Source organism: Chiloscyllium punctatum, chromosome 9 (assembly GCF_047496795.1).
Source record: "Chiloscyllium punctatum isolate Juve2018m chromosome 9, sChiPun1.3, whole genome shotgun sequence".
NCBI classification, from domain to species: Eukaryota; Metazoa; Chordata; class Chondrichthyes; order Orectolobiformes; family Hemiscylliidae; genus Chiloscyllium; species Chiloscyllium punctatum.
Window position 1 is genome coordinate 121,357,965 of NC_092747.1, and position 26,558 is coordinate 121,384,522.

At 43.2% G+C, this 26,558-nt stretch overlaps 1 protein-coding gene across 8 annotated transcripts in view; it reads left to right on the forward strand.

Moving 5' to 3' along the window:
- The window catches only part of LOC140481647 (ETS-related transcription factor Elf-1-like), a 145,597-nt gene that overhangs the window by 114,835 nt on the left and 4,204 nt on the right, over nt 1-26,558 (forward strand). For all 8 annotated transcript variants that reach the window (XM_072578166.1, XM_072578168.1, XM_072578170.1 and 5 more), the window contains 5 exons: nt 1,844-1,951; nt 15,814-15,990; nt 17,052-17,135; nt 22,128-22,320; nt 25,410-25,928. In XM_072578166.1, the coding sequence (XP_072434267.1) occupies nt 1,844-1,951; nt 15,814-15,990; nt 17,052-17,135; nt 22,128-22,320; nt 25,410-25,928 (1,081 nt within the window). The remainder of the gene's footprint in view (nt 1-1,843; nt 1,952-15,813; nt 15,991-17,051; nt 17,136-22,127; nt 22,321-25,409; nt 25,929-26,558) is intronic.

Here is a 26,558-nt window from a genome sequence, read left to right on the forward strand (position 1 = left end):
GTTTTGGAGGTTTATCTTTCAGACGAGCTGGTAAACCAATTCACTTTGGTCTGTTTAAAAGAACTCATGGTAAATTTTTTGAAGAGTCACTGAGAGGTTTTCTTTTAAGCCCTAGACAACAGTTATTCTTCAAGAGCCCACTAAATAATTTCATAAATAATATTTGGTTATGATGTCACTGCAGTTTGTTGGACTTCTCTCTCTCTTTCTTACGACATTAACCTTACCTTGAAATAATGAACTGGCTGGAAAGCATTTTGGAAACCCCAGAAGTATCCCATAAATGCAAGCTTGCTTTTTATTTTCATCTTAATATTGCAGGTCACAGAGAGCTTTCCATAAGAGTTGGGAATCCGATACAACTCCACCACCATCTCCTTGCTGGCTCTAATCCAGCTCTGCTCCCCAGTCAGCACCAATCCCCAATAAAAACTGTGAGCAGTGGTTTCTTGAACAGTTGTTAGGTCTGATGTGGGCAGTAAATATGTAATTTTGAGGTGGCACAGTGGCTCAGTGGTTAGCACTGCTGCCTCACAGCACCAGGGACCCGGGTTCAATTCCCACCTTGGGCGATTGTCTGTGTGGAGTTTGCACATTCTCCCCGTGTCTGCGTGGGTTTCCTCTGGGTGCTCCGGTGTCCTCCCACAGTCCAAAGATGTGCAGGTCAGGTGAATTGGCCATGCTAAACTGCCCATAGTGTTAGCTTCATTAGACAGGAGTAAATATAGGGTAGAGGAATGGGTCTGAGTTGGTTGCTGTTTGGAGGGTCAGTGTGGACTTGTTGGGCCAAAAGGCCTGTTTCCACACTGTAGGGAATCTAATCTAAGCTTTTCTTAATCATCAACTGTTCAGGTAATAGAAAATTGGTATTTATTGAGGTGCAGTGTTCCAAGTGATAATACTACCTCAGAGATTTCCAAAGAGAGATGAGAGCTGTGAAGACTCATGGTCAATATCTCGTCTAATCAGTCACTTTCCAAGCACTTGGTTTCTCTTCTGTTTGCTGCTGGCTCTGGTCTCACATCTCTCTGGTCATTCGCACGTCTCCCCAAACATTCCCAGTCATTCCCACATCCCCCATCTCCCATGTCCCCCCTGTTATTCCTGCATCCTCCTGTCATTTCCGCATCCCCCTGTCATTCCTGCATTCCCACATCTCCCCAGATTTCCCCAGACATGCCTACATTTCCCCATTAATGCTTATTGATTTACTTGTCATACTATCATTAGGACTTTTCTATTTTGCCTTCCTCTTGTGTGTCCATATGTTGGGACCTGTTCAATCCATGTTAGTCATTCTGACACCAATTAGCAGCACTGGCAGGTCATAACTAAGACAGTTAACCCACAAGAGCAACGAATGTTAGTACAGCCCCTTGAAGAGAGAAAATATTTTCTAATACTTAAGTGAAAAATGTGAGGGATTCTGTGGTTAAATTGTTCATTTTTCCAAGGTGTACTTGCAATTTAACTCTTTAGTTTTAGCGTATGTACTTCTGCAAGCATATCAGCTACTGTGGTGTCCTTTGGATGTTCAGTTTCAGTTTGCTGCAGTACATACCTGTTAAGCAGTAATTGGATAGAAGGCTGGGTCAATAAATGTGGTTTCGAAGTGTCTTTTGTGTAGGCAGACAGAGCAGCTTAAGATGACACTGATCCAGAGCCAAGCAAAATGTATAAGAGGCTAGAGTCAGGAAGGTGCAGGAATGTGTGACTTGAAGGAGCTGGGGTGAGTTGAGGGCAGGGGTTTCATTTCCCTTTCTCAGCCACTGTGTAATTATGGTATCATCGTTCCGTCATGCTATGATGTGTCTCCATTAATTCTGTGTTTCTGGTGTTGCAGTGGAGGCTTCCTGTCAAAATGGGGATGAGACGATGGAAACAATTGAAGCTGCTGAGGCACTGCTCAATATGGACTCACCTGGCCCTGCCTTTGAAGAGAAAAGGATAAGTGAGTACTACATCAAAGCTCTTTATACATGTTTAAAATAAAATTAACAACAGTTTAATTACGGAATATATTACAAGTTGGAATCAGTAACACGTGCATTACCAATGCTTGGTGTTATGACAATAGTTTACTGTGTTCCATAAGAGATAGGACCAGGAGTAGGCCATTCAGGCCCTCGAGCCTGCTCTGCCATTCACTAAGATCGTGGCTGATCTGGCATTCCTTGCATCCACATTCCTGCCCTTTCCCAATGATCCTCAATTCCCTGCCTATTCAAGAATTTATTGATCTTCCACCTCTCTTGGCTTGGTGACCTCAGCTGTGTTTTAGTTGTGTTCCTTTTCCAATTAGCAGCCTAGGAAGTTTGTAAATGCAACAGTCCTCTCAGTGTATGATGGCTAAATCTGGATAGTTCCTATTGCACTTACCCTTCTGCCATTGCAGCATCCTGCTGCCCTCATCTCCACCCCCCGCCACCCCCCCCCCCACCTCCGCCGCACGCCGCACCCCCCCCAAAATCAGCCTGTTAAAAAGAATAATCATTGTTCATTCATCTAGGAGCCTGGTTACTTTAAGAGATGCAACAAATGAGGTCCCTTTATAGAGCTCCTATATACTGCATCTGTGATTATTTTCTCAGTTCTGTTACAGTTATGTCCATCCTCAAATGGCTTCAGATATGTGCCTTTTCAGGCCAGAGTTTTAACAGGAACAGAGTTGGTGGCATTTCCTGCAATCTGCCCTCTGGTTCCCCACTGACTTGAGTTGTTCCCATCCTGAAACTCCTTCCTGCTATCAGAGGGGACATTACATTGCATCATTGTACCATGGCTGATGCTTGGTTCACCAAGGCACACATCTGGATTGTTTTCTGGGTGGCAGAATGAGAACATTGGTGCACTGCTTCCATATGTAGGTTGTCCCAAAGACCAAGCAGGTATAGATAGAACTCAGGCAACATCCAGACCTGCAGAGACAACATCTCAATGTTATGAACTTGTTGCATTCATCAGTATTCAAGTCATTAGTGTCTAACCCCACATGATCAGGCAAAGAAGGCAGTTAAAACATTTGCTGGTTAAAAAGATGTTTCCTCCTGTCACATCTGAATTTTTTAACCAGTCCCTTGAAATCGCTGCCTTCTGGTTCTTGTCTCTTCTGCCAATGGGAATATTTTCTTCCCACTCTTTCTAGACTCCACATGAATTTGAATATCTCCTTTCAACTTTCTCCTTCTTCCCAAAAGCAACAACTTCATTATCTCCAAAATATCTGTGTGACTGAAGTTTTATCCTTCGAATCATTCTCCTAAATCTTTTACAAACTTACCTTAAAGCCTTCAAATTCTTCATAGAGTGTGGTGCCCAGAAGTGGACATGATAATCCACTTGAAGCATGTTAGAAAGGCTGACCATGACAGACCTGCTTTTGTGCTCATTCTGCCCCTCTATTTATAAAGCCCATAATCGCCACAGTTGAAGAGGGTGAAGACATGACTGCCCAGCTGGTTCAGTGCGCTACGTGCTTGATGTGGGAGGTCAACGACTCTGGTGTGTCTGGCTCGTATATGTGTGGAAAGTGTGTGCACATTCAGCTACTGACCGAGCATATTGCAGCGCTGATGAAAGAACTCGAGGACCTTAGGCTCATCCGAGAGAACAAGATCTTTCTGGATAAGACCTTCAGCGAGGTTATTACACCAATCATGCCAGAAGAGAGCAGACGATGAGGAAGGCAGAGAGGAGAGAGGTGCAAGAGACCCCGGGAGAAGTACCTGTCAGGAACAAGTTGAAGCTTTTGGAAACAGTAGAGACAGATGACACTGCCAGTTCACAAGGCGGCCAGGTCTGTCAATCAAAAGTTGGCACAGAGGCAGAGCAGAAGAGTCGAACATCGCACAGAATCGTGGTAATAGGGGACTCCATAGTGAGAGGGACTGACCGGGGTTTTTGTGGCAGCAGGCGGGACTTAAGGATGGTGTGTTGCCTTCCTGGTGCCAGGGTTAAAGACATCACAGACAGAGTGCAGGAAATCCTCCAGGATGAAGGTGAAGAGCCAGAGGTGGTGGTACATATCGGCACAAATGATGTCGGGAAGAAGAGGAGGAACATACTACAGTGGGACTTCGGAGAACTAGGAAGAAGGCTGAAAAGCAGGACGTCCAGGGTGGTTATCTCCGGTTCGCTTCCAGTTCCTCGGGCTGGTGAGGCCAGGAACAAGGAGATAATGGACTTGAACGTGTGGCTGGGGAACTGGTGCAGGAAGCAAGGATTTAAATTCTTGGATCACTGGGGTATATTTTGTGGTAAGCATAAATTCTACAAGAGAGACGATTTGCACCTTAATAGGTTAGGGACCAGCATTCTGGCAGGCAGGTTTTCTACTGCAACACAACTACGTTTAAACTAAGTAGCGGGGGGGCAGGGGACAAACTGGATGTTTAAAAAGGAAATTGAAGGGAAAGTTAGAACAAGAGAAGTCAAGAAAGACAACTATATCAATGAGGCAGAAAACTCGGAAAGGGATCATGCTGTAAGGTTGAGTGAAATAGGGGTTGATGGGAAGGGTGAGGGCAGTAACAAATTAAAAATACTATACATGAATGCACAAAGCATTAGAAATAAGATGGATGAGCTTGAGGCTCTTTTAGAAATTGGCAGATACGATATTGTGGGGATAACTGAGACGTGGCTTCATGGGGACAGGGCCTGGGAAATGAATATTCAAGGCTACACGTGCTACCGTAAGGACAGGCTGATGGGCAGAGGGGGTGGGGTGGTCTTGTTGGTAAGGGAGGATATTCAGTCCCTTGCGCGGGGGGGGACCTAGAGTCAAGGGATGTAGAGTCAGTGTGGATAGAGCTGCGAAATACTAAAGGTAAAAAGACCCTCTTGGGAGTCATCTACAGGCCCCCAAACAGTCGTCTGGATGTCGGATGTAAGTTGAATCAGGAGCTGCAATTGGCCTGTTGCAAAGATGTTACTACAGCTGTTATGGGGGATTTCAATATGCAGGTAGACTGGGAGGATCAGGATGGTATTGGACCTCAAGAAAGAGACTTTGTGGAGTGCCTCAGAGATGGATTCTTAGAGCAGCTGGTGCTGGAGCCGACCAGGGAGAAGGCAATTCTGGATCTGGTATTGTGTAACGAACCAGAATTGGTCAGAGACCTCGAAGTGAAGGAGCCATTGGGAAGTAGTGACCATAATACATTAAGCTTCAATCTGCAATTTGAGAGGGAGAGGGTACAGTCGGAAGTGACAGTACTTCTGTTGGATAAAGGGAACTATGGAGCTATGAGGGAGGAGCTGGATAAAGTTCAATGGTGCAATACTTTAGCAGGGATGACCGTGGAGGAACAATGGCAGATATTTCTGTATATAATGCCGAAGATGCAGGATCAGTTCATTCCAAAAAGGAAGAAAGATCCTAGGTGGAGGCATGGGTGGCCGTGGCTGACTAGGGAAGTTAAGAAACATATAAAGTTAAAAGAGAAAAAATTTAACATAGCAAAGATAAGTGGGAAAACTGAGGACTGGGAAGCTTTTAAAGAACAACAGAGGATTACTAAGAAGGAAATACGCAGAGGAAAAATGAGGTACGAAGATAAACTGGCCAATAATATAAAGGAGGATAGTAAAAGCTTTTTTAGGTATGTGCAAGGCAAAAAAATGGTTAAGACTAAAATTGGGCCCTTGAAGACAGAAACAGGGGAATATATTATGGGGAACAAAGAAATGGCAGAAGAATTAAATGGGTACTTCAGATCTGTGTTCACTGGGGAAGACACAAGCAATCTCCCAGAGGTAACAGTGGCTGAAGGACCTGAACTGAAGGGAATTTATATTTGCCAGGAATTGGTGTTGGAGAGACTGTTAGGTCTGAAGGTTGATCAGTCCCCAGGGCTTGATGATCTACATCCCAGGGTACTGAAGGAGGTGGCTCGGGAAATCGTGGATGCGTTGGTGATTATTTTCCAGAGTTTGATCGATTCGGGGTCGGTTCCTGAGGATTGGAGGGTGGCTAATGTTGTACCACTTTTTAAGAAAGGTGGGAGAGATAAAGCAGGAAATTATAGACCAGTTAGTCTGACCTCCGTGGTGGGAAAGATGCTGGAGTCTATTTTAAAGGATGAAATTACGGCACATCTGGATAGTAGTAACAGGATAGGATAGAGTCAGCATGGATTTTTGAAGGGGAAATCATGCTTGACTAATCTTCTGGAATTGTTTGAGGATATATCTCTGAAGATGGATGAGGAAGATCCAGTAGAAGTAGTGTACCTGGACTTTCAGAAAGCTTTTGATAAAGTCCCACACAGGAGGTTAATGAGTAAAATTAGGGCGCATGGTATTGGGGGCAAAGTACTAACTTGGATTGAAAATTGGTTGGCTGATAGGAAACAAAGGGTAGTGATAAACAGCTCCATTTCGGAATGCAGGCAGTGACCAGTGGGGTACCGCAGGGATCCGAGCTGGGACCGCAGCTTTTTACAATATATGTTAATGATATAGAAGATGGTATCAGCAATAACATTAGCAAATTTGCTGATGATACGAAGTTGGATGGCAGGGTGAACTGTGAGGAGGATGTTAGGAGATTACAGGGTGACCTGGACAGGTTAGGTGAGTGGTCAGATGCATGGCAGATGCAGTTTAATGTGGATAAATGTATGGTTATCCACTTTGGTGGCAAGAACAGGAAGGCAGATTACTACCTCAATGGAATCAATTTAGGTAAAGGGGCCGTACAGAGAGATCTGGGTGTTCTTGTCCACCAGTCAATGAAGGCAAGCATGCAGGTACAGCAGGTAGTGAAGAAGGCTAATAGCATGCTGGCCTTCATAACAAGAGGAATTGAGTATAGAAGCAAAGAGGTGCTTCTGCAGCTGTACAGGGCCCTGGTGAGACCATACCTGGAGTACTGTGTGCAGTTCTGGTCTCCAAATGTGAGGAAAGACATTCTGGCTATTGAGGTAGTGTAGCGTAGGTTCACGAGGTCAATTCCTGGAATGGCGGGACTATCTTACACTGAAAGACTGAAGCGACTGGGCTTGTATACCCTTGAGTTTAGAAGACTGAGAGGGGATCTGATTGAGACATATAAGATTATGAAAGGATTGGACACTCTGGAGGCAAGAAACATGTTTCCGCTAATGGGTGAGTGCCGAACCAGAGGACAGAGCTTAAAAATACGGGGTAGACCATTTAGGACAGAGATGAGGAGAAACTTCTTCACCCAGAGAGTGGTGGCTGTATGGAATGCTCTGCCCCAGAGGGCAGTGGAGGCCCAGTCTCTGGATACATTTAAGAAAGAGTTGGATAGAGCTCTCAAAGATGGTGGAATCAAGGGGTATGGAGATAAGGCAGGAAGAGGATACTGATTAGGAATGAACAGCCATGATCATATTGAATAGTGGTGCAGGCTCGAAGGGCTGAATGGCCTACTCCTGCACCTATTGTCTAATCTGGAAGGCACTAACAACACGTTCAACCTGCCATCCCATCTTCAGTGATTTGTGAACAGATCCTTGTGTTTCTTTTAGAATTACACCCATTTATTTGATACTGTCAGAGAGATGTGCAACATGGAAACAGACCCTTCAGTTCAACTGGTCCATTAGATATCCTAACCCAATCCAATTTGCCAGCACTTGTCCTATATCCCTCCAAACCCTTCCTATTCATATACCATCCACATGTCTTTTACATGTTGTAATTGTACCAGCCTCCACCATTTCTTCTGGCAGCTCATTCCATACAAGTACCACCCTCTGTGTGAAAAGGTTGCCCCTTAGGTCTCTTTTTTATATCTTTTACACTCTCACCCTAAACCTATGCCCTCGAGTTCTGGACTTCCCCAACCCAGGGATAAGACCATGTCTATTTACCCTCTCCATGCCCCTCATGATTTTCCTTTCCTGTTTTTCCTAACAAGATGCATCACTTCATGATTCTCTGAATTAAACTTGATCTGAAATGAATCCACACATTCCATCAGCTGGCTTGTGTCCTCGTGAGCTCTTATCACGATTCGTCTCCGCAGTTCACAATACTTTTGGGTTTTTTTTTTGTCATAGGTAAGGTTTAAAATTGTACTGTATACACCCAAGTCTAGTGAATAACTTAGATTGACGGAAGCAGATGTCCTAAAACCAAGCCCTAGGCAAACCCGCTGTCCAGCACACTTGGTATTCCAGCAATCTCTGCCGGTCGTCCAAAAACGGCAAGTCTTCTCACTTTAAGGAATCCTACTGTCCTGTCTCACTCCCAGCCATGTGGTTTTGAGGTTATAGAACATTAGAACATGACAGCGCAGTACAGGCCCTTCAGTCCTCGATGTTGCGCTGACCTGTGGTACCAATCTGAGTCCCATCTAACTCACTATTCCGTTCTCATCCATATGCCTATCCAATGAACCATTTAAATGCCCTTAAAATTGGTGAGTCTACTATTGTTGCAGGCAGTGTGTTCCAGGCCCCATTACTCTCAGAGTAAAGAAACAACTTCTGACATCTGTCCGACATCTATCACCCCTCGATTTAAAGCTGTGTCCCCTCATGCTAGCCATCACCGTCTGAGGAAAAAGGCTCTCACTGTCCACACTATCTAACCCTCTGATTACCTTGTATGCCTCAATTATGTCACACCTCAACCTTCTTCTCTCTAACAAAAAGAACCTCAAGTCCCTCAGCCTTTCCTTGGAAGACTTTCTCTCCATATCATACAACATCCCAGTAAATCTCCTCTGAACCCTTTCCAAAGCTTCCACATCCTTCCTGTGATGCGGTGACCAGATCTGTATGCAATACTCCAAATGCTGCCGCACCGGCATTTTATGCAGCTGCTGCATGATCTCATGGTTCCGAAACTCAGTGCCTCTACTAATAAAAGCTAACACATTGTATGCCGCCTTAACAATCCTATCAACCTGGGCAGCAACTTTTAAGGATCTATGTACCTGGACGCCAAGATCTCTCTGCTCATCCACGCTACCAAGAATCTTACCATTAGCCCAGTACTTTACATTCCTGTTACTCCTTCAAAAGTGAATCACCTCACACTTTTCTTCATTAAACTCCGATTTGCCACACTCTGTCTCTTATCCATGTCTCTCTGTAACCTACAACATCCTTTGTCATAATCCACAACTCTACCGACCTTCGTGTCATCCTCAAATTTACTAACCCATCCTTCTGTGTCCTTATCCAGGTCATTTATAAAAATGACAAACAACAGTGGACCCAAAATAAATCCTTGCTGTTTCCCATTTCCCATCAATCACCACCCTCTGTCTTTCAGCTAGCCACTTTCTGATCCAAACCGCTATACCACCCTCAATCCCATGTCACTGTATTTTGTGCAATATCCTACTGTGGGGAACCTTATCAAACACTTTACTGAAACCCACATACACCACATCAACTGCTTTTCCCTCATCCATCTGTTTGGTCACCTTCTCAAAGAACTCAAGGTTTCTGAGGCATGGCCTACCCTTCAGAAAACCGTGTGACTATCCCTAATCAGCTTATTCCTTTCTAGATTATTATAAATCCTATCTCTTATAACCCTTTCCAACACTTTACCCACAATCGAAGTAAGGCTCACGGGTTTATAATTTCTAGGGGTGTCTCTACTCCCCTTCTTGAACAAGGGAACAACAATTAAAGCCATAGAGTCATTGAGATGTACAGCACGGAAACTGACCCTTCAGTCCAACACATCCTTGCTGACCAGATATCCCAACCCAAACTAGTCCCACCTGTTAGCACTTGGCCCATATCCCTCCAAACCCTTCCTATTCGTATACCCATCCAGGTGCCTTTTAAATGTTGCAATTGTACCAGCCTGCATCACTTCCTCTGGTAGCCCTTTCACACATGCTCCACCCTCTATTTGAAGAAGTTGCCCCTTAATTCTCTTTTATTATCTTTCCCCTCTCACCCTAAGCCTATGTCCTCTAGTTCTGGACTCCCCCATCCGAGGGAAGATACCTTGTCGCTTTACCCTATCTATACATCTCATGATTATATAAACCTCTGTAAGGCCACCCCTCAGCCTCTGACGCTCCAAGGAAAACAGCCTCAGCCTAGTCAACCTCCCTCTATTGCTCAAATCCTCCAATCCTGGCAACGTCCTTGTAAGTCTTTTCTGAGCCCTTTCAAGTTTTACAACATGCTTCTGATGCAAAGGAGACCAGAATTGCACATAATATTCCAACAGTGGCCTAACCAATGTCCTGTACAGCTGCAACATGACCTCCCAACACCTGTACTCAATACTCTGACCAGTAAAGGAAAGCATACCAAAAGCCATCTTCACTATCCTATCTACCTGTGACTCCACTTTCAAGGAGGTATGAACCTGCACTCCAAGGTCTGTTTGTTCAGCAACACTCCCTCGGACCTTACCATTAAGTGTATAAGTCCTGCTAAGATTTGCTTTCCCAAAATACAGCACCTCGCATTTATCTAAATTAAACTCTAGCTGCCATTTATCAGCTCATTGGTCCATCTGATCAAGATCCTGTTGTAATCTGAGGTAACCCTCTTCGCTGTCCACTACACCTCCAATTTTGGTGTCATGTGCAAACTTATTAACTATACTTCTTATGCCCACATCCAAATCATTTCTATAAATGATGAAAAGTAGAGGATCCAGCACTGATCCTTGTGGCACTGCACTGGTCACAGGCCACCAGTCTGAACAACAACCCTCTGCCACCACCCTCTGTCTTCCACCTTTGAGCCAGTTCTGTATCCAAATGGCTAACCTCCAGTCTTCTGGCACTAGTCCTGTAGACAATGACGACATAAAGATCAAAGCCAAAGACTCAACAATCTTCTCCCTGGCTTCCCAGAGAATCCTAGGATAAATCCCATCTGGCCCAGGGGACCTATCCGTTTTTACACTTCCCAGAATTGCTAACACCACCTCTTTGTGAACCGCAATCCCATCAAGTCTGGTAGCCTGTATCTCAGTATTCTCCTCGACCACATTGTCATTTTCTAGTGTGAATACTGACGAAAAGTATTCATTTCACCCTTTCCCTATCTCCTCTGACTCCACGCACAACTTCCCACTAATGTGCTTGATTGGCTGTAATCTTACTCTCGTCATTCTTTTATTCCTGACATACCTGTAGAAAGCCTTAGGGTTTTCCTTGATCCTACCTGCCAACAACTTCTCACGTCCCCTCCTGGCTCTTCTTAGCTCTCTCTCTCTTTCGGTCTTTCCTGGCTAACCTGTAACTCTCAAGTGCCCTATCTGAGCCATCGCATCTCATCCTAACATAAGCCACTGCCTTCCTCTTGACCAGAGATTCAACTTCCTTATAAAATCGTGCCTACCGCACTCAACAACTTCCTCCCTGCCTGACAGGTACTTACTTATCACGGACACGCAGTGGTTGTTCCTTGAATAAGCTTCATATTTCAATTGTGCCCATCCCCTGCAGTTTCCTTCCCCATCCTATGCATCCTTAATCTTGCCTAATTGCATCATAATTGCCTTTTCCCCAGCTATAACTCTTGCCCTGCGGTTTTTAATCTATCACTTTCCATCACTAAAGTAAACATAATCAAGTTCTGGTCACTACGAGCAAAGTGCTCGCTTACCTCCAAATCTAACACCTGGCTGGGTTAATTACCCAGAACCAAATCTAATATGGCCTCTCCCCTTGTTGACCTGTCTACATACTGTGTCAGAAAATTCTCCTGCACACATTGGACAAAAACTGACCCATCTGAAGTACTTGAACTATAGTATTCCCAGACAATATTTGGAAAGGTAAAGTCTCCCATAACAATTATCCTGTCATTCCCGCTCGCATCAAGGATCATCTTTGCTATCCTTTCCTCTACATCTCTGGAACTATTTGGAGGCCTACAGGGTGACCTCTCCTTTCCTGTTTCTAATCTCAGCCCATACTCAGTAGACAAGTCCTCAAGCGTCCTTTCTGCAACTATAATACTGACCTTGACAAACAATGCCACAGCACCCCCTATGTTACCATCTTCCCTGTTCTTACTGAAACATCCGAATCTCGGAACCTGCAATAACCATTCCCGTCGCTGCTCTACCCTTGTCTCTGAAATGGCCACAACATTGAAATCCCGGGTACCAACCCATGGTGCAAGTTCACCCACCTTATTCCGGATGCTCTTGGTGTTGAAGTAGACACACTTCAAACCACTTCTTGCTTGCCAGTGCTTTCTTGCTTTCTTGCAATCTTGAAATCTTAGTTCTGACTTCACTACTCTCAACCTCCCATATACTTGAACAACAATTTTGGTTCCCATTCCCCTGCTGAATTAGTTTAAACCCACCTGAAGAGCATTAGCAAACCTCCTCCCCAGGATATTGGTACCCCTCTGTTCAAGTGAAGACCATCCTGTTTGTAGAGGTCCCATCTACCCCAGAAAGAGCCCCAATTATCAAGGAATCCAAAACCCTCCCTCCTGCACCATCCGTGTAGCCACATGTTCAACTCCTGGTATGGATAACAAACCAGAGATAACAACTCTATTTGTTCTAGCTCTAAGCTTCCGCCCTGGCTCCCTGAATTTCTGCTTTAAATCTCCCTTCCTTTTCCTACCAATGTGTTGGTGTCCTCCCCTTCAAGGGTCCCAAAAACACAATCAGAGACATCACGAACCCTAGAACCTGGGAGATAACACACCAACTGTGAGTCTCTCTCATTCCCACACAGCCTCTTATCTGTCCCCCTAACTATGGAGTCCCCAATGACTAATGCTCTGCTCCTCTTCTCCCTTCCCTTCTGAGTAACAGGGACAGACTCTTTACCAGAGACCTGTGCCCCATTGCTTACCCCTGGCATTCCCCTCCCAACAGTATTCAAACCAGTATACTTATTGTTGAAGGGAATGGCCACAGGGGATCCCTGTATTGCCTGCCTTTCTGTCCCCTCACAGTAACCCATCTACCTTCTTCTTTTACCTGAGGTGTGACTACCATTTTTAAAAGTCAGCACTCAGTAACTCCTTGTTCCTAAGAGATTAGGTGTTGTTACCAGAGTTTCCTGCAAGTTATGGACCATGGTTACTTAGTTTAGTGTCCTGGTTAAATTCCCCTGCCTCCACTCGTGATCACACCCCGAACAAGAGATGTTAATATTCTGAAATAGTCCTCAATGTTTTCTGTTGTTAGCAACGAGACCTCCCTCTCTTTAGGAATGTCGACAGACAGGCCGTGTGTCTGATTTTGTGATGGTATGGCACAGGCAGTGAGCTTGCGCTGTTTATTAGACAGGTGACCTCTCTTGGTTCAACGGATTATCTTGTCCGGCAATGGCCCAATTCTGAGGCTGTGGATTACAAAGGTACAACATTCGGTTTAGTGTGGAACAAATCCAGTTTACAGCACTCTGCTTGCTGTTATTCCACTGGGTTTAATTTTACTGCTTTGTAGCATTCTATGAAGCACTTTTTGGTTGTCCATGTGGCACCTTTTGCTGTCCAACTTTATCCTCAATAACCCTATCTGCAACATTGTCAAAAAACACAAATTATTTAAACACCATTCGATTTTAACAATCCAGTGATGTTTTCCATAATTAATCTACCTGTGTCCAAGTGGTTGTAAAGTTTTGTTCCATTCTGTTGTTCCTAGACCATTCCCACCACTGAGTTTAAACTGACTGGTTTATCGATGCTGAGCTTATCCTTACATTATTGTCTGAATCTGATCTGATTCTGTTTGGTGACCTGTCAACTTTTACATTGAATTGAATCGAAATAGCTTTTTTGTCACATGTATTCAAATGGATATAGTGAAAAGTTTACAAGTTTCCATTTACGGTGCCATCTTAGGTACAAGATACCGAGGTACAGATTCTTCAGTGTAAGTTGTTAAGAAAAATAATTAGAGAAATAAAGAAATAAGAAGTCCAGCATTACAGATTGTAGGAATAAATTAGGAAGTAGTGAAATAAAATGTTCAGAGCAGCAATCCTTCCAACCCAGGCCACTCTGGCACCTGGCCTTCAATCTGCACTCCAGGCCATGCCAAGTTTCATCTCAAGGATCTAATCTTTCTGATACCTTTCCTTCTTCAAGTTTTAACCCATCCCAAATCTGAGTTTTTCCTTCGTCAAACCAAGTGATGATGTGGAGACTGGGTGGAAGATCATAAGTCACAGGACACCAGGTTATAGTCCAACAGGTTTATTTGAAATCACAAGCTGACAAAGCGCTGCTCCTTCTTCAGGTGAAGTGTTATTGAAGCCAGTGAGAAATATGAAGTAGGAGCAAGAAACTGTAGATGCTGGTATCTGTACTGAAAACAAGAAAATGCTGGAAATCACAGTGGGTCCAGCAGCATCTGTGAACAGAGAACAAGCTATTGTTTCAAGTCTAGATGGCTCCTCATTGAAGCATTAGCTTGCTGTCTTTCCACGGATACTGCCTGTCCCACTGTTATTTCCAGCATTTCTTGTTTTCAGAAATACAAAGTAGTTACCTATTACCTCCTGCTTTAGAAAATCGCACTGTGGAAAACCTGATGTACTCATTTAGCAGAAGGTTTGTGTTATGCAAACAGCAACCACAATTTATCAATTGCATTATAGCCAATTTACGCTGGTGAACTGTCCGTTATAGAAGAACTACCTGTACCTCCAAAAGTAAATCCCTTGCTTGATCCTCCTCTTCTTTTTAATTATATTTTTATTGTTTATGTCCCTGTGGAAGAATGAGGGATTCCCTTTTCTGTTGTGCTATCCATTTCCTGTTCTATTCTTTCTGTCTTTGCTACTTATATTTCTTTTTTCCAGTTCCCCTCTAAAGTTTCTTGCTTGTGTTCAGATGCATTACCAATTTGTCACATGTGTTAAGTGCCTCTCTTAGGATTGTACTTTGACTGTCCCTGTACCTCTTTAAAGACAACCATTGCTCTGTTCCAGTTTTCCCTGCCAAATGTTAATTGCAGTTTTACTGAGCCAGAGTTCTCACCCAGTTGAAATTGGGTGTCCCCCTCATGAATTATTCTTACTCTGGATCACTCTTCGATCTTTTCCACAACTAATCTAAAAGAAACAATACTATGATCATTTTCTCCTGGATGTTCCCCTAATGCTACTTTATCCAGGTGTTTCATTGGGCTAGGAAGTCGGGAGAGTTGAATGTCCACATAAAAAACACTGAAGTGCATTATCTCAGTTGTGCCAAAACAAAAATAGGGCTTTTGAGTTCTGTGTTTTAAAATAAAGTTGTCTCTCTATTACTTAATAGGGTCTTTCATAACTTTTTAAGTATGAAATTTGAAATCTTCATTGTCATGCTTTCGACTCTTAATTGTTTGCATTTTTTTGTTATTAGTTACAACACTCTTGCAATTCTCGATATGTCGCGTTTTATCCTCACTAAGCTTGCCTCCTCTTTCCCATTCACATCACAGAATTACCTTAAAACAACTAAATACCTGATTCCAAAGAAGTAGTTGAGATCCTTGTAACAATTGAGTGTCTATATTCTGAGAGTCTGGTTTATTTGGTAAGCAAAGTGCAGGGAATTATGGCTGTTCAGTGACTAAAGTTAACCTTTGTAACCTTAGACATTGGAGGGCACCTATTGTCAGAGAGGGCAACTAAATACAGATACAATGTGCCCTATGCATCTGAGTTAAAATGGAACAAATTATTGGCATCTTCTAGTCATATGCCAGTTGCATTTTGAGCCACAGATTAGTTGTTGACTTCCTCATAAGTATTTGAAGCAATTGACAAATAATAACCCAATAATTACTGACCAGTCACGACCGTAACAAATTCTGCTTGTTGCTCAGGCTTTGCTGTGGTAACTAGACCCACTGATTTTTTCCCCCCCTCCGTGTCTCCTTTCTCAGCTCATGTGTTCATGCCTTCAACAAGTGGGGTGGACCCGGCTCCCATCACACACATCTCTGTGCGGGACGATGGAGTTCCTGAAGTGGTGGAGAACACACAAGAGATTATCCTGATGCAGGAAGCTGCCCATCAGGAAGTGGTCAGCGAATCATTGGAGCAAACCAAAAAAAGGAAAGGTCAGTCATTGGCACAGACCAAGGAGGAGGTCACCTTCCACGTGCATTTTCAAATGAGTTGGATTGGTCAGTTGGTGGGCATACACTGAGCCGATGATGACACTGCCTCCTAGCATAAGTGTAAAATGAGAATTTTTAAAATTTGTTCACGGGGTGCGGGTATTATTGGCTAGGCTAGCATTTATTACCAAACCACAATTGCCCGGAGGGTAATTGTGTGTCAGCCACATTGCTGTCGGCCTGGAGGCCAGACGAGGTAAGGACTTCAGTTTCATTCATGAGCCAAATGTAATTTTCTGACAATTGGCAAAAATTTGATTAGACTCCTAATTCCGGATTTTCTTTGTATTGAATTCAAGTTCCACCATCTGCCATGGTGGGATTCAAACTTCAATCCCCAGCGATAAATTGTCGCGATGGAATTGTCTTGCTTTTGAGTTGGTGCATTAGAGGATTCTCTGAAATCATCATGGAAGTATAAAATATTGATCCATTTTGAAGTTGGAATTTAATCAACAATTGTTTCATTTGCCTGGTCGTGAATTGATAGCTTTGTTGTAATCGCTCCAACCCTAGGGGAATGTTTAGAGTGGAACGTATCAGTAACAGATAATTGCAGTAAGCAAGCCAATTTGAACATGTGGGATATGTTTATTTTTAAATGAGGTATGGCAAGTTGTTCAGTGGAAATCAGGATGGTGCTGCTTTGTGGGGAAGTGTTACTCGACCTGAAATATAACCCTGATTTCTCTCCATAGATACTGCCAGACCTGCTGAGCTTTTCCAGCAATTTCTGTTTCTGGTTACAGCATCCACAGGTCTTTCAGTTTTTATTGTGTCATGTTTAGTACTGTACAAATCCAGGGCTATTTCAAGGGGTTACATTAGGTTATCGGAGTGACATATGGTTTTACTTTTGTGCATGTGTAAAGTGTTTTTGGAGTAATTTTGTTCAACCCTTAAAATTTTACTTGCTGCAGTAGCATTGCTCTTGCTCCTGCTCCTAATTCATTTCTGTTCGCGTGTAAAATTAATTGAAACTTCCAATACTTGGCTTCCAGGACGGAAACCCAAAACTTTGCGTCCAGCCTCACCGGTGACAAATCCAGACCTGCCTGCGAAAAGAAAAAACAAAGATGGCAAAGGTAATCCATTATAGTCTTCAGAAACATAGAGTCAATGTTTGCAAGGATTCCAACTGAAGATAATGAATCTGTGAAGCAGCCTCTGGATGGCACATCATTGAACCTGGAACCCAGTTTTATTGACGTTGCGTAGATATACTTGCAAGGTGAAAGTGAGGACTGCATTTGCTGGAGAAAAGGGTCAAGATTAGTGTGGTGCTGGAAAAGCAGAGCAGGTCAGGTAGCATCCGAGGAGCAGGAAAATTGACGTTTCGGGCAAAAGCCCTTCATCAGGAATGAGTGTCAATATTCTTGTGATCCTTACGTAAGCACTTGAGCAAAGTTGAGGGTCCAGATGGAAAGACAATATTGTCGAGGAGAATAGTGAGAAACAGACTACTCGACAAGATGGGATTGAAGTTCACAAGGAGGAGGTGTTAGCAATTCTGGAAAGTGTGCAAATAGATAAGTCCCCTGGGCCAGATGGGATTTATCCTCTAATTCTCTGGGAAGCCAGGGAGGAGATTGCCGAGCCTTTGACTTTGATCTTCATGTCGTCATTGTCTACAGGAATAGCCAGAAGACTAGAGGATAGCAAATGTTCCTTTGTTCAAGAAGGAGAGTAGAGACAACCCTGGTAATTATAGACCAGTGAGCCTTAATTCAGTTGTGGGTAAAGCATTGGAAAGGTTATAAGAGATAAGATGTATAATCATCTTGAAAGGAATAACTTGATTAGGGATTGTCAACATGGTTTTGTAAAGTGTAGATTGTGCCTCACAAACCTTGTTGAGTTCTTTGAGAAGGTGACCAAATAGGTGGATGAGGGTAAAGCAGTTGATGTGGTGTATATGGATTTCAGTGAGGTGTTTGGTTAGGTTCCCAATCGTGGGCTACTACACAAAATATGGAGGCATGGGATTGAGGGTGATTTAAAGGTTTGGATCAAAAATTGGCTACCTGAAGAGAAATGTTCTTCCTGGAGTGAAGTTACTAGTAGTGTAGCACCAGGATCTGTTTTGGGTCCACTGCTGTTTGTCATCTTTATAAATGACCTAGATGAGGGCAGAGAAGGATGGGTTAGTAAAGTTGTGAACAACATTAAGGTCGTTAGAGTTGTGGAAAGTGACGAAGGATTTTGTCGGTGACAGAGGGACATAAATAAGCTCAGAGCTGAGCTGAGAGGGGGCAAATGACATTTAATGCAGAAAAGTGTGAGGTGATTCACTTTGGAAGGAGTAACAGGAAAGCAGAGTACTGGGTGAATGGTAAGATTCTTGGTAGTGTAGATGAATAGAGACATCTTGGTGTACATGTACATACATCCCTCAAAGTTGACACCAGGTTGATAGAGCTGTTAAGAAGGCATACGGTGTGTTAGCTTTTATTAGTAGAGGGATTGAGTTTCAGAACCATGAGGTCATGCTGCAGCTGTACAAAACTCTGGTGCAGCCACACTTGAGTATTGCGTACACTTCTGACCATTGCATTATAGGAAGGATGTGGAAACTTTGCAAAGCGTTCAGAGGAGATTTACTGGGATGTTGTCCGATATGGAAGCAAGGTCTTCCAAGGAAAGGCTGAGGGACTTGAAGCTGTTTTCATTAGGGAGAAGAAGGTTGAGAGGTGACTTAATTGAGACATATAAGATAATCAGAGGGTTAGATAGGGTGGACAGTGAGAACCTTTTCCCTCAGATGGCGATGTCTAGCACGAGGAGGCATTCCCTTAAACTGAGGGATGATAGATATAGGGCAGATGACAGAAGTAGTTTCTTTACTTAGAGAGTGGTAGGGGTGTGGAAGGGCCTGCCTACAATAGTTGTCGACTTGCCAACATTAAGGGCATTTAAACGGTCATTGGATAGACATATGGATGAGAATGGAATAGTGTAGGTTAGATGGGCTTCAGATTGGTTCCACTGGGTGGCCCAACATCGAGGGCTGCAGGGCCTGTACTGCGCTGTAATATTCTATGTTCTATGCGAGTTCTTGGTGCCCAGAAATTGTTTTAATTCATGGTTTTTAAAGGCCATCAGCATGGATCATAAACTTTAAACATTGAGGAGAGCATTGCAATGATGTTTTTACATGTACATGACAATGGTAATAATGATCGAAGACACCGAACTTATAGCATAGATGTCAATCTGAAACAATAATAACTCATGTATTCTTCATCCGTAGAATCACTGACATTGCTTTATTTTGTAGTACCTGAGTAGAACTCGTGATTTATTTTCACAGTTTCAGGCTTTTTTTTGGCTTAAGCATTGAAATGAGAAGAAAGGTGACTCTTATGGTTGACACACCCTGTGCTTCTTGCAAATTAGTCGGACCTCGTTTTTGTTTTCGACCAATTCCTGGGAAGGTTAGCATGCTCCCTGCTCCTCAAACACCTGGCTGCAATACCAAATATGAAAGCTGACTCGAGGGGAAATTCTTATGATGAAGATTGGGCTGTGTTTCATAACCTTTTTAATGCTTAGTTCAACCAATGCACTTCTCATTAATGGCTTGCACAAATGGATATGCTTTACTGGAATCCAATAACAGGGAGCCACACATCGAGCGAGGTGTTTGAAATGCTTGTTTTCAGTGTTGACCAAAGTATTTGGAACATATTTGGTTCTGAAGTTGTCCCCACCAGGGTTGGTGGGGAATGTCTGATTGTTCAAAATTGGTGGCTCAACTGGCCTGCAAGAAAGAATTAAACGTGAGTCTTGGGAAGATTGATACTGAATTAAGTTTCTTCCCATACAGATGCAACTCAGAATGTACATCTTTCTCATTTTTCATGGCCTTTTTTTTCTTTATTTTCCTCCGGATTGGAGGTGACAGCTTCCTCTGTTATAGAACTCAATCTGTAAGTGCCCTCAAGTACACCCTAGTACTAAAAGAAGATCAAAGTGTTATTAATATTGTTACAGTGGTGGTAAATACATGATTTGGAGATGCCGGTGTTGGACTGGGATGTACAAAGTTAAAAAATCACACAACACCAGGTTATAGTCCAACAGGTTTAATTGGAAGCACACTAGTTTTCGGAGCGACGCTCCTTCACCTGATGAAGGAGCAGTGCTCCGAGAGCTAGTGTGCTTCCAATTAAACCTGTTGGACTATAACCTGGTGTTGTGATTTTTAACGTGGTAAATATAGATGGTCAAATTTAACTTTAATTATATCACTGTTTCACCCAATAGCTTTCATTGATGAAACTTTTTTTTAAAAAGGATGATACATGAGCTTAGGATGGCTCCAGTGATCATTTGACCACAGATTGGGACAAGCTCCTGGAGATTACTATGCAACGAAGGAAACTGTCCGCACGTAAATTACCATTTTTATCTGAAGACAGTTAAACTGCACAACTGAGTCAGTGTCAAGAATTCCTCAGCATTTGTGTTGAGTCACATATGTGTGATTTTCACATAAGGGGAAATGAAAGGCATGCCTTGTGAGCTAGCGAGCTTGGAAGGACACTAGTATCAGACACGGCAATACGGACACCACTATCTTTCAGCAACTGCTTTTTGAGCAGCAGCACACGCTGGGAAAACATGGATTGATAACAGCAAGGATGTGAAGTCATTCATTCTCCCTATTTCAACCCCCCACAGCAGCCAGTGGAAATGTAAATTAAAATAAACAACTGTTCACCCAGTCGCTCAAACTTTGCCACTACTGAGGATCGCAGCCAATAATTAAATATCTGACTGGAGTGTTAAAAGAAAACTAACCTCTCCAAGGTATTCAAAGCCTTTTAACCTGGGCAGCCTCCATCCTTCCTGTCTGTACCATACACACTCCAAGCAGATAAACATATTACCTGTATTTGTTTGTGTCTGTGTTTGATGTGTTTTTATTATTTGTTTTTCCTCTGAGTGAGCAGGTAATAAAATTCTTCTTTGCTTTACTCAAAACCTTGTAATTGGTTTTCATGTGACCTAGTTGGCAGGGTTTGTCATTTGAGTATTATACTGCATGTTAAAAAATAGAAATATTTATTGCAACCAAGGATTTTAAAGAGGAGAGTTAATTGACCTTCCTTCCCTGGCCATAACAGTATGGAGGGTCATTAGGTTACTGCAGAAGGTTTTGAGGATTTGCTGGAGGCGGTAGTACTGCCCTTGGATAATGTACATGCCCCGTTGCTCTCATTCCCTTTAACTCTCCATCAGTGAAAATTGTAAGATGTCCAGCCTTTTGCAAAGGCCAATAGTGTGGTTGTGGCTTCAGTTCTTCTTATGTATTCCAAAAATGTTTTTGGTCCTAAAAAACTAATGTTTCATAGGAAACTGAAGGATTGTATGTTCAGTCCTATACTTTGCACACGTGCATTGGGGCGGGAGGAACGTTGCATAGCCACAGGCATCCTCTTTGAAACCGATGGCCTACCTTTGGGCAACATCATGTCGAACTATCTACAGTTCTTCTCATCTACCAGCATTTATCCCTCTGTCAATATCATCAGTCTTGGCCCAGTGATAGCACTGTTCTCTCTGAGTCAGGAAGACATAGAGGCAAGTCCTACTCTGGAGCAGACTGACCCTCCTGTGCATTACTCAGGGTATGCCTCAGTGTCAATGATGCTTCTTTTCAGATGAGATGTTAATCTGATACCCTGACTTCCTCTGAAATGGATGTCAAAGATGCTATTCAAAGAAGAAAACAGCTCTCCTCAATGTGTTGACTGGTATTTTGTTCCCGATCAACATAATCTGTTTTGGTAATCAAGTTGTTATATTATTGCTTGGTTGGGTGTCTGCCGTGCACAAATTGGCTACCATGGTTGCTCTATTTCATTGGTTGTAAAGCATTTTAGGGCAATCGTGAGATTGTGAACAGGTCAAGCCTTTTATTAACCTTTTCATCAAAAAGCAGCTCTGTCTTTGCTTTACGGTTTGGTCTTTTGTATATAATAATTGCCACATTTGCTACTCTTGGCTGTCCTTCATCAAATGTACATTCACCTTCAATCTCAACCTCTAACAGCATTATTATAAAATTGCAGGAAACACAATCTACCTCTGGGAATTCTTGCTGGCATTGCTTCAGGACAAGAGTACATGTCCGCGATACATCAAATGGACTCAGAGAGAAAAGGGCATCTTCAAGCTGGTTGACTCAAAAGCTGTGTCCAGACTTTGGGGAAAACACAAAAATAAGCCAGACATGAACTACGAGACGATGGGTCGAGCTCTCCGGTAAGTTACTCTGTTGTATTGATAGAGTGTGATAATCCAGCACATATCAGGGAAGGGTCAAGTCTGTTACTGGTAGGTATACAGGAGGAATGTAGCCAGCAACCATTTTAGATTTTTACTTCTCCTGAATTTGACCTGCAAAGTTCAGAAGGGGCATCATTCTGAAATTTTGAGAAGTTGTCTTTACACCCAAAGCGGGCAATGCAGCCATATGTATTCCGAAAACCAACTGCTGTGCTGGTTTTGAAAATTAAGGCTGGAAGAGAAAATTTGAGAAATCATGAAGCATTTAAGAAAAAGGTTTTCATGAAACAAAATGTACTTGGTTCTCCCAAAACTCAGGAGGAAGTGCAAGACCTAGCTTTTTAGACGATGGACCAAATGCCCTGTTGCTCCTGAGGGCTTCCTGTTCTGAGCCTGGAGAACCTGCCTCTCCAAGCCTCTAGCAGCACATTTCCTCAATGGAACCAGCTGGATGTAGGCCCAGGCTATTACTCTGTCGGCTCGGTCAGTCAATTATGTTACAAACTACTTTCGGTGATGAACAGTTAAGTCCTCCATTCCGAGTGTTTTCTGTGCTCATTGCACATTTAATGGTTTATTCCATTGGTATGCATCGTCGTGGGTAGCTGATCGTTATAAAGGTGGTAACCAACATATTTCTTAATCTGATGCTGTGAGACTTCACTGGACTCTATTGTATATAGTACTGTCAGGGCTGCTGATGTGTCATCGCCTCAGAGATGTTGATGGAAGCGGAGTCTAGGATGTTGGATGAATGATATGATTCTGAGTATGGGGTAACCTTCAGGCTGTTGCTTGTCTTGTTGATGTGATGGCTCTCCCAGTTTCTGCACAAGTCCTCAAGTGTAAGCTGGGTTTTCAATGCTGGATGTTCCACCTAGCTTTACATTTTGACATTTTTAGAGCAGTTTAATCCAACTTGAGTGGTTTGCTCAGCCATTTCAGTGGGTGATATGGGTCTCATTAAGCCTCAGACAGGATAGGGATGGTAGACCTACTTCCCTGAAGGACATGGTAAAGCTGGCAGGCTTTTATGATAATCTGGCAGTTTATGGTTAGTTACTAAGACTAGTTTCTCATTCCAGGTACAGTAAATTCTTTTGGTTAATTCTCCTCCTTTATCTCTTCCTGCCGATTACACCTTCTTCCAACCCATCTGTGTTTTACTGTCATGGCAGTATCTATCTATCTGGAGTTAAAGCCTTTTTCTTTTCGGCTGGCTGTCCCATCTCCAGTACTCATCTCATCACTTGGCCTCTGTTTGCACCAGATGCTTATACCATTTTAGTCCCTTCTCCCTTCTTGGTTACTTGGTTGATTACTTCCGTAGTCTTCATAGGTATGTACCAGATCCTGACTTTGAGCTTTCTTATTACTCCACACATCCATCTCAGAATCTTCGTCAATGAGCATTCGCCAGTCGCTGTTCCCCTCTCTTCTCGATGTTGTAAGTCCCTACACTGTATTACAAGGCTGCTCTCACCATTTTCTTGTCCATTTCTTGTCAGCTTCAACGGTACTTTTCTTACTACACCATACTCATCTGCATTTCTTCTAAACCAGAATTAATCCATTCTTTAATTTCTGTTCATGTATTTTTGTCGTTGTGGATAGCTTGGGAAAGTTGGTGTTGGTCTCCATAGAGAAAATTTCTATGGAGGTGTTAAAATCATGATAGGACTGGATAGAGTAGATCAGGAGTAACTGTTCATGGTAAAAGAGGTGATGGGCAAAAAAAGCAGAGGCAGCAAGAGGAAATGTTTAACGATAAAGGGTTAGGATCTGAGATGCTCTGCTTGAGTGTAACAGAGGCCGATTCAATCTGACTTTCAAACAAGAACTGGATGTTTATCCAAGTACCATTGGATAACATTGCGTATCTGTGAGGAAGGAGACAGTCATGGGGCTAGCTAAGTTGCGCTTGCCTGGAGCTAGCAAGGATGTGACACGCTAAATGGTCGTCTGTGCTGTAGCATAATGTGTAGATTAGAGGGCAGGATCTGCTCTGTGAATAAGTTTTGGAGTTTGAGGATTTTTCTCACTGCGGTGTAATTTGTGTTCTGTATCTTATGGATTTTATTTGCGTTACATTTTTGAATGATTGACAGAATGATTATGGTGGAAAAAGTTAGAAGTTTGAGTTAATAGGATAAACTGGATAGGGCTGGGAGTTTGTTCACTAGAGCGTAGGAGGTTGAGGGGTGACCTTAGAGGTTTATATAGTTTACAAAATTATGAGGGGCATGGAGAGGGTAAGTAGACAAAGTCTTTTCCCTGGGGTTGGGAGTCCAGAATGAGAGGGCAGAGGTTTAGGGTGAGAGGGGAAAGATACAAAAGAGACCTGCGGGGCAACAGTTTCACGCAGAGAGTGGTACGTGTATGGAATGAGCTGCCAGAGGAAGTGGTGGAGGCTGGTACAATTGCAACATTTAAGAGGCATTTGGATGGGTATATGAATAGGAAGGGTTTGGAGGGATATGGGCCGGGTGCTGGAAGGTGAGACTAGATTGGGTTGGAATATCTGGGACACCATGGACGGGTTGGTCCGAAGGGTCTGTTTCCATGCTGTACCTCTCTATGACTCTATATAATCATGAGGGGCATCGATAGGATGAATAGTCATAGAGAGCAAAGATCGTTTCATTCGGGAGGGGAGTTTATAACTAGGGTGCATAGTTTTAAGGTGAGAGGAGAGAGATATAAAAGGGACCTGCGATAGAGCCAACGCTTTCACACAGAGGGGTGTTCGTATGTGGAATGAACTGCCAGAAGAAGTGATGGGTGCAGGTACATTTAAAAGACATTTCAACAAATACATGAAGAGAAAAGGGTTAGAGGGAAATGGGCCAAACACCAAGTGGGGCTAGGTTCATTTGGGAAACTTGGTTGGCATGATCATGTTGGACGAAAGGATCTGTTTCCAAGCTGTATGGCTCTAAGTATCTTCGTCACCTTTACTGTTTAGTTCAGAAGCTCTAGAAATCCTGTCTTAGTTTAGAATCATTTTAAGTATGATGTATTTGCATATATTTCCAAATGTGAATACTTCTGTGCTTTCTTTGCAGGTATTATTATCAACGAGGAATCCTTGCCAAGGTGGAGGGACAGCGGTTGGTCTACCAGTTCAAGGAGATGCCCAAGAATCTGGTAAACATTGATGATGATGACCCCAGCTTCACTTCGGAAACCCAAGAGAATCCTCCTAATCTTGCAGCCTATGTGCTTCCATCAGCTTCAGCATCCTGTTCATCTCCAACTGTCCTGTCCTCCGTCGTCATGAGTAGTGTCCAAACCCAGCAACCCAGGGCTACTTCGTGTGTGATGTCAGGTGTTAAGAAAGCTTTTCCGCAGCCCACTCCCGTGGTCACGCCTGTGAAGGCAGTAGTTGAGGAGAGGCCAGCACACCACCTGCCGCCGGAAATGGTGAAGGGTGTACAACCCACTCAGAAGCTGCAGCCAACCAGCGTCCTCAAGACCGTACCGGTTGTACAGTCAGCATCGCCTCGCCACGAAGGCCAAAAGGTCATCACCAGAAATGTACCCGTCTCCGCACCAATGAATGTGTCAGCTCCTCAGTCAGTGAGGTAAAGCCAAGTCATTGCTCTAAAACTGAGTTCCTAAAGAGAACAAAAGGTCGAACACCATTTCTTGATTAGATGAAATAACAAAGAAATCGTAAGGTCATCTGGCGGGGCATATTCCAAACCAAGAGGCAGAAGCTTAAAATTAGAAACAGAGTATCCTGGAGAAAATGAGAATGAAAACATAATACTGAGTTCTTTTTCAGATCATAAATTCATTCCTCACATTTTGTTTCTTTTTCTTTGCACGTTATAATTTTTCCCTTACTTTAATTTTTCAGACAGCAGCATTGCTGCTCGAAATATATCTTTTGTTTCTTTTCTTTCCTTATCACCTCGTTGCCCTGTAAGACGTGACTCTTCTGTCATTTAGTTTCAACTAGGTAAAAACAAGGACTGCAGATGCTGGAAACCAGAGTCTAGATTAGAGTGGTGCTGGAAAAGCACAGCAGCTCAGGCTGCATCCGAGGAGACAGGAAAATTGATGTTTCGGGCAAAAGCCCTTCATCAGGAACAGAGGCAGGGTGCCTGCAGGGTGGAGAGATGTCACTTAGTTTGTCCTGTCTTCTGCAGAGCTTCCCTTAGTCCCGTCCCACGTTACACCTCACATTTCCCCATTCTGAAAGGCAGGTC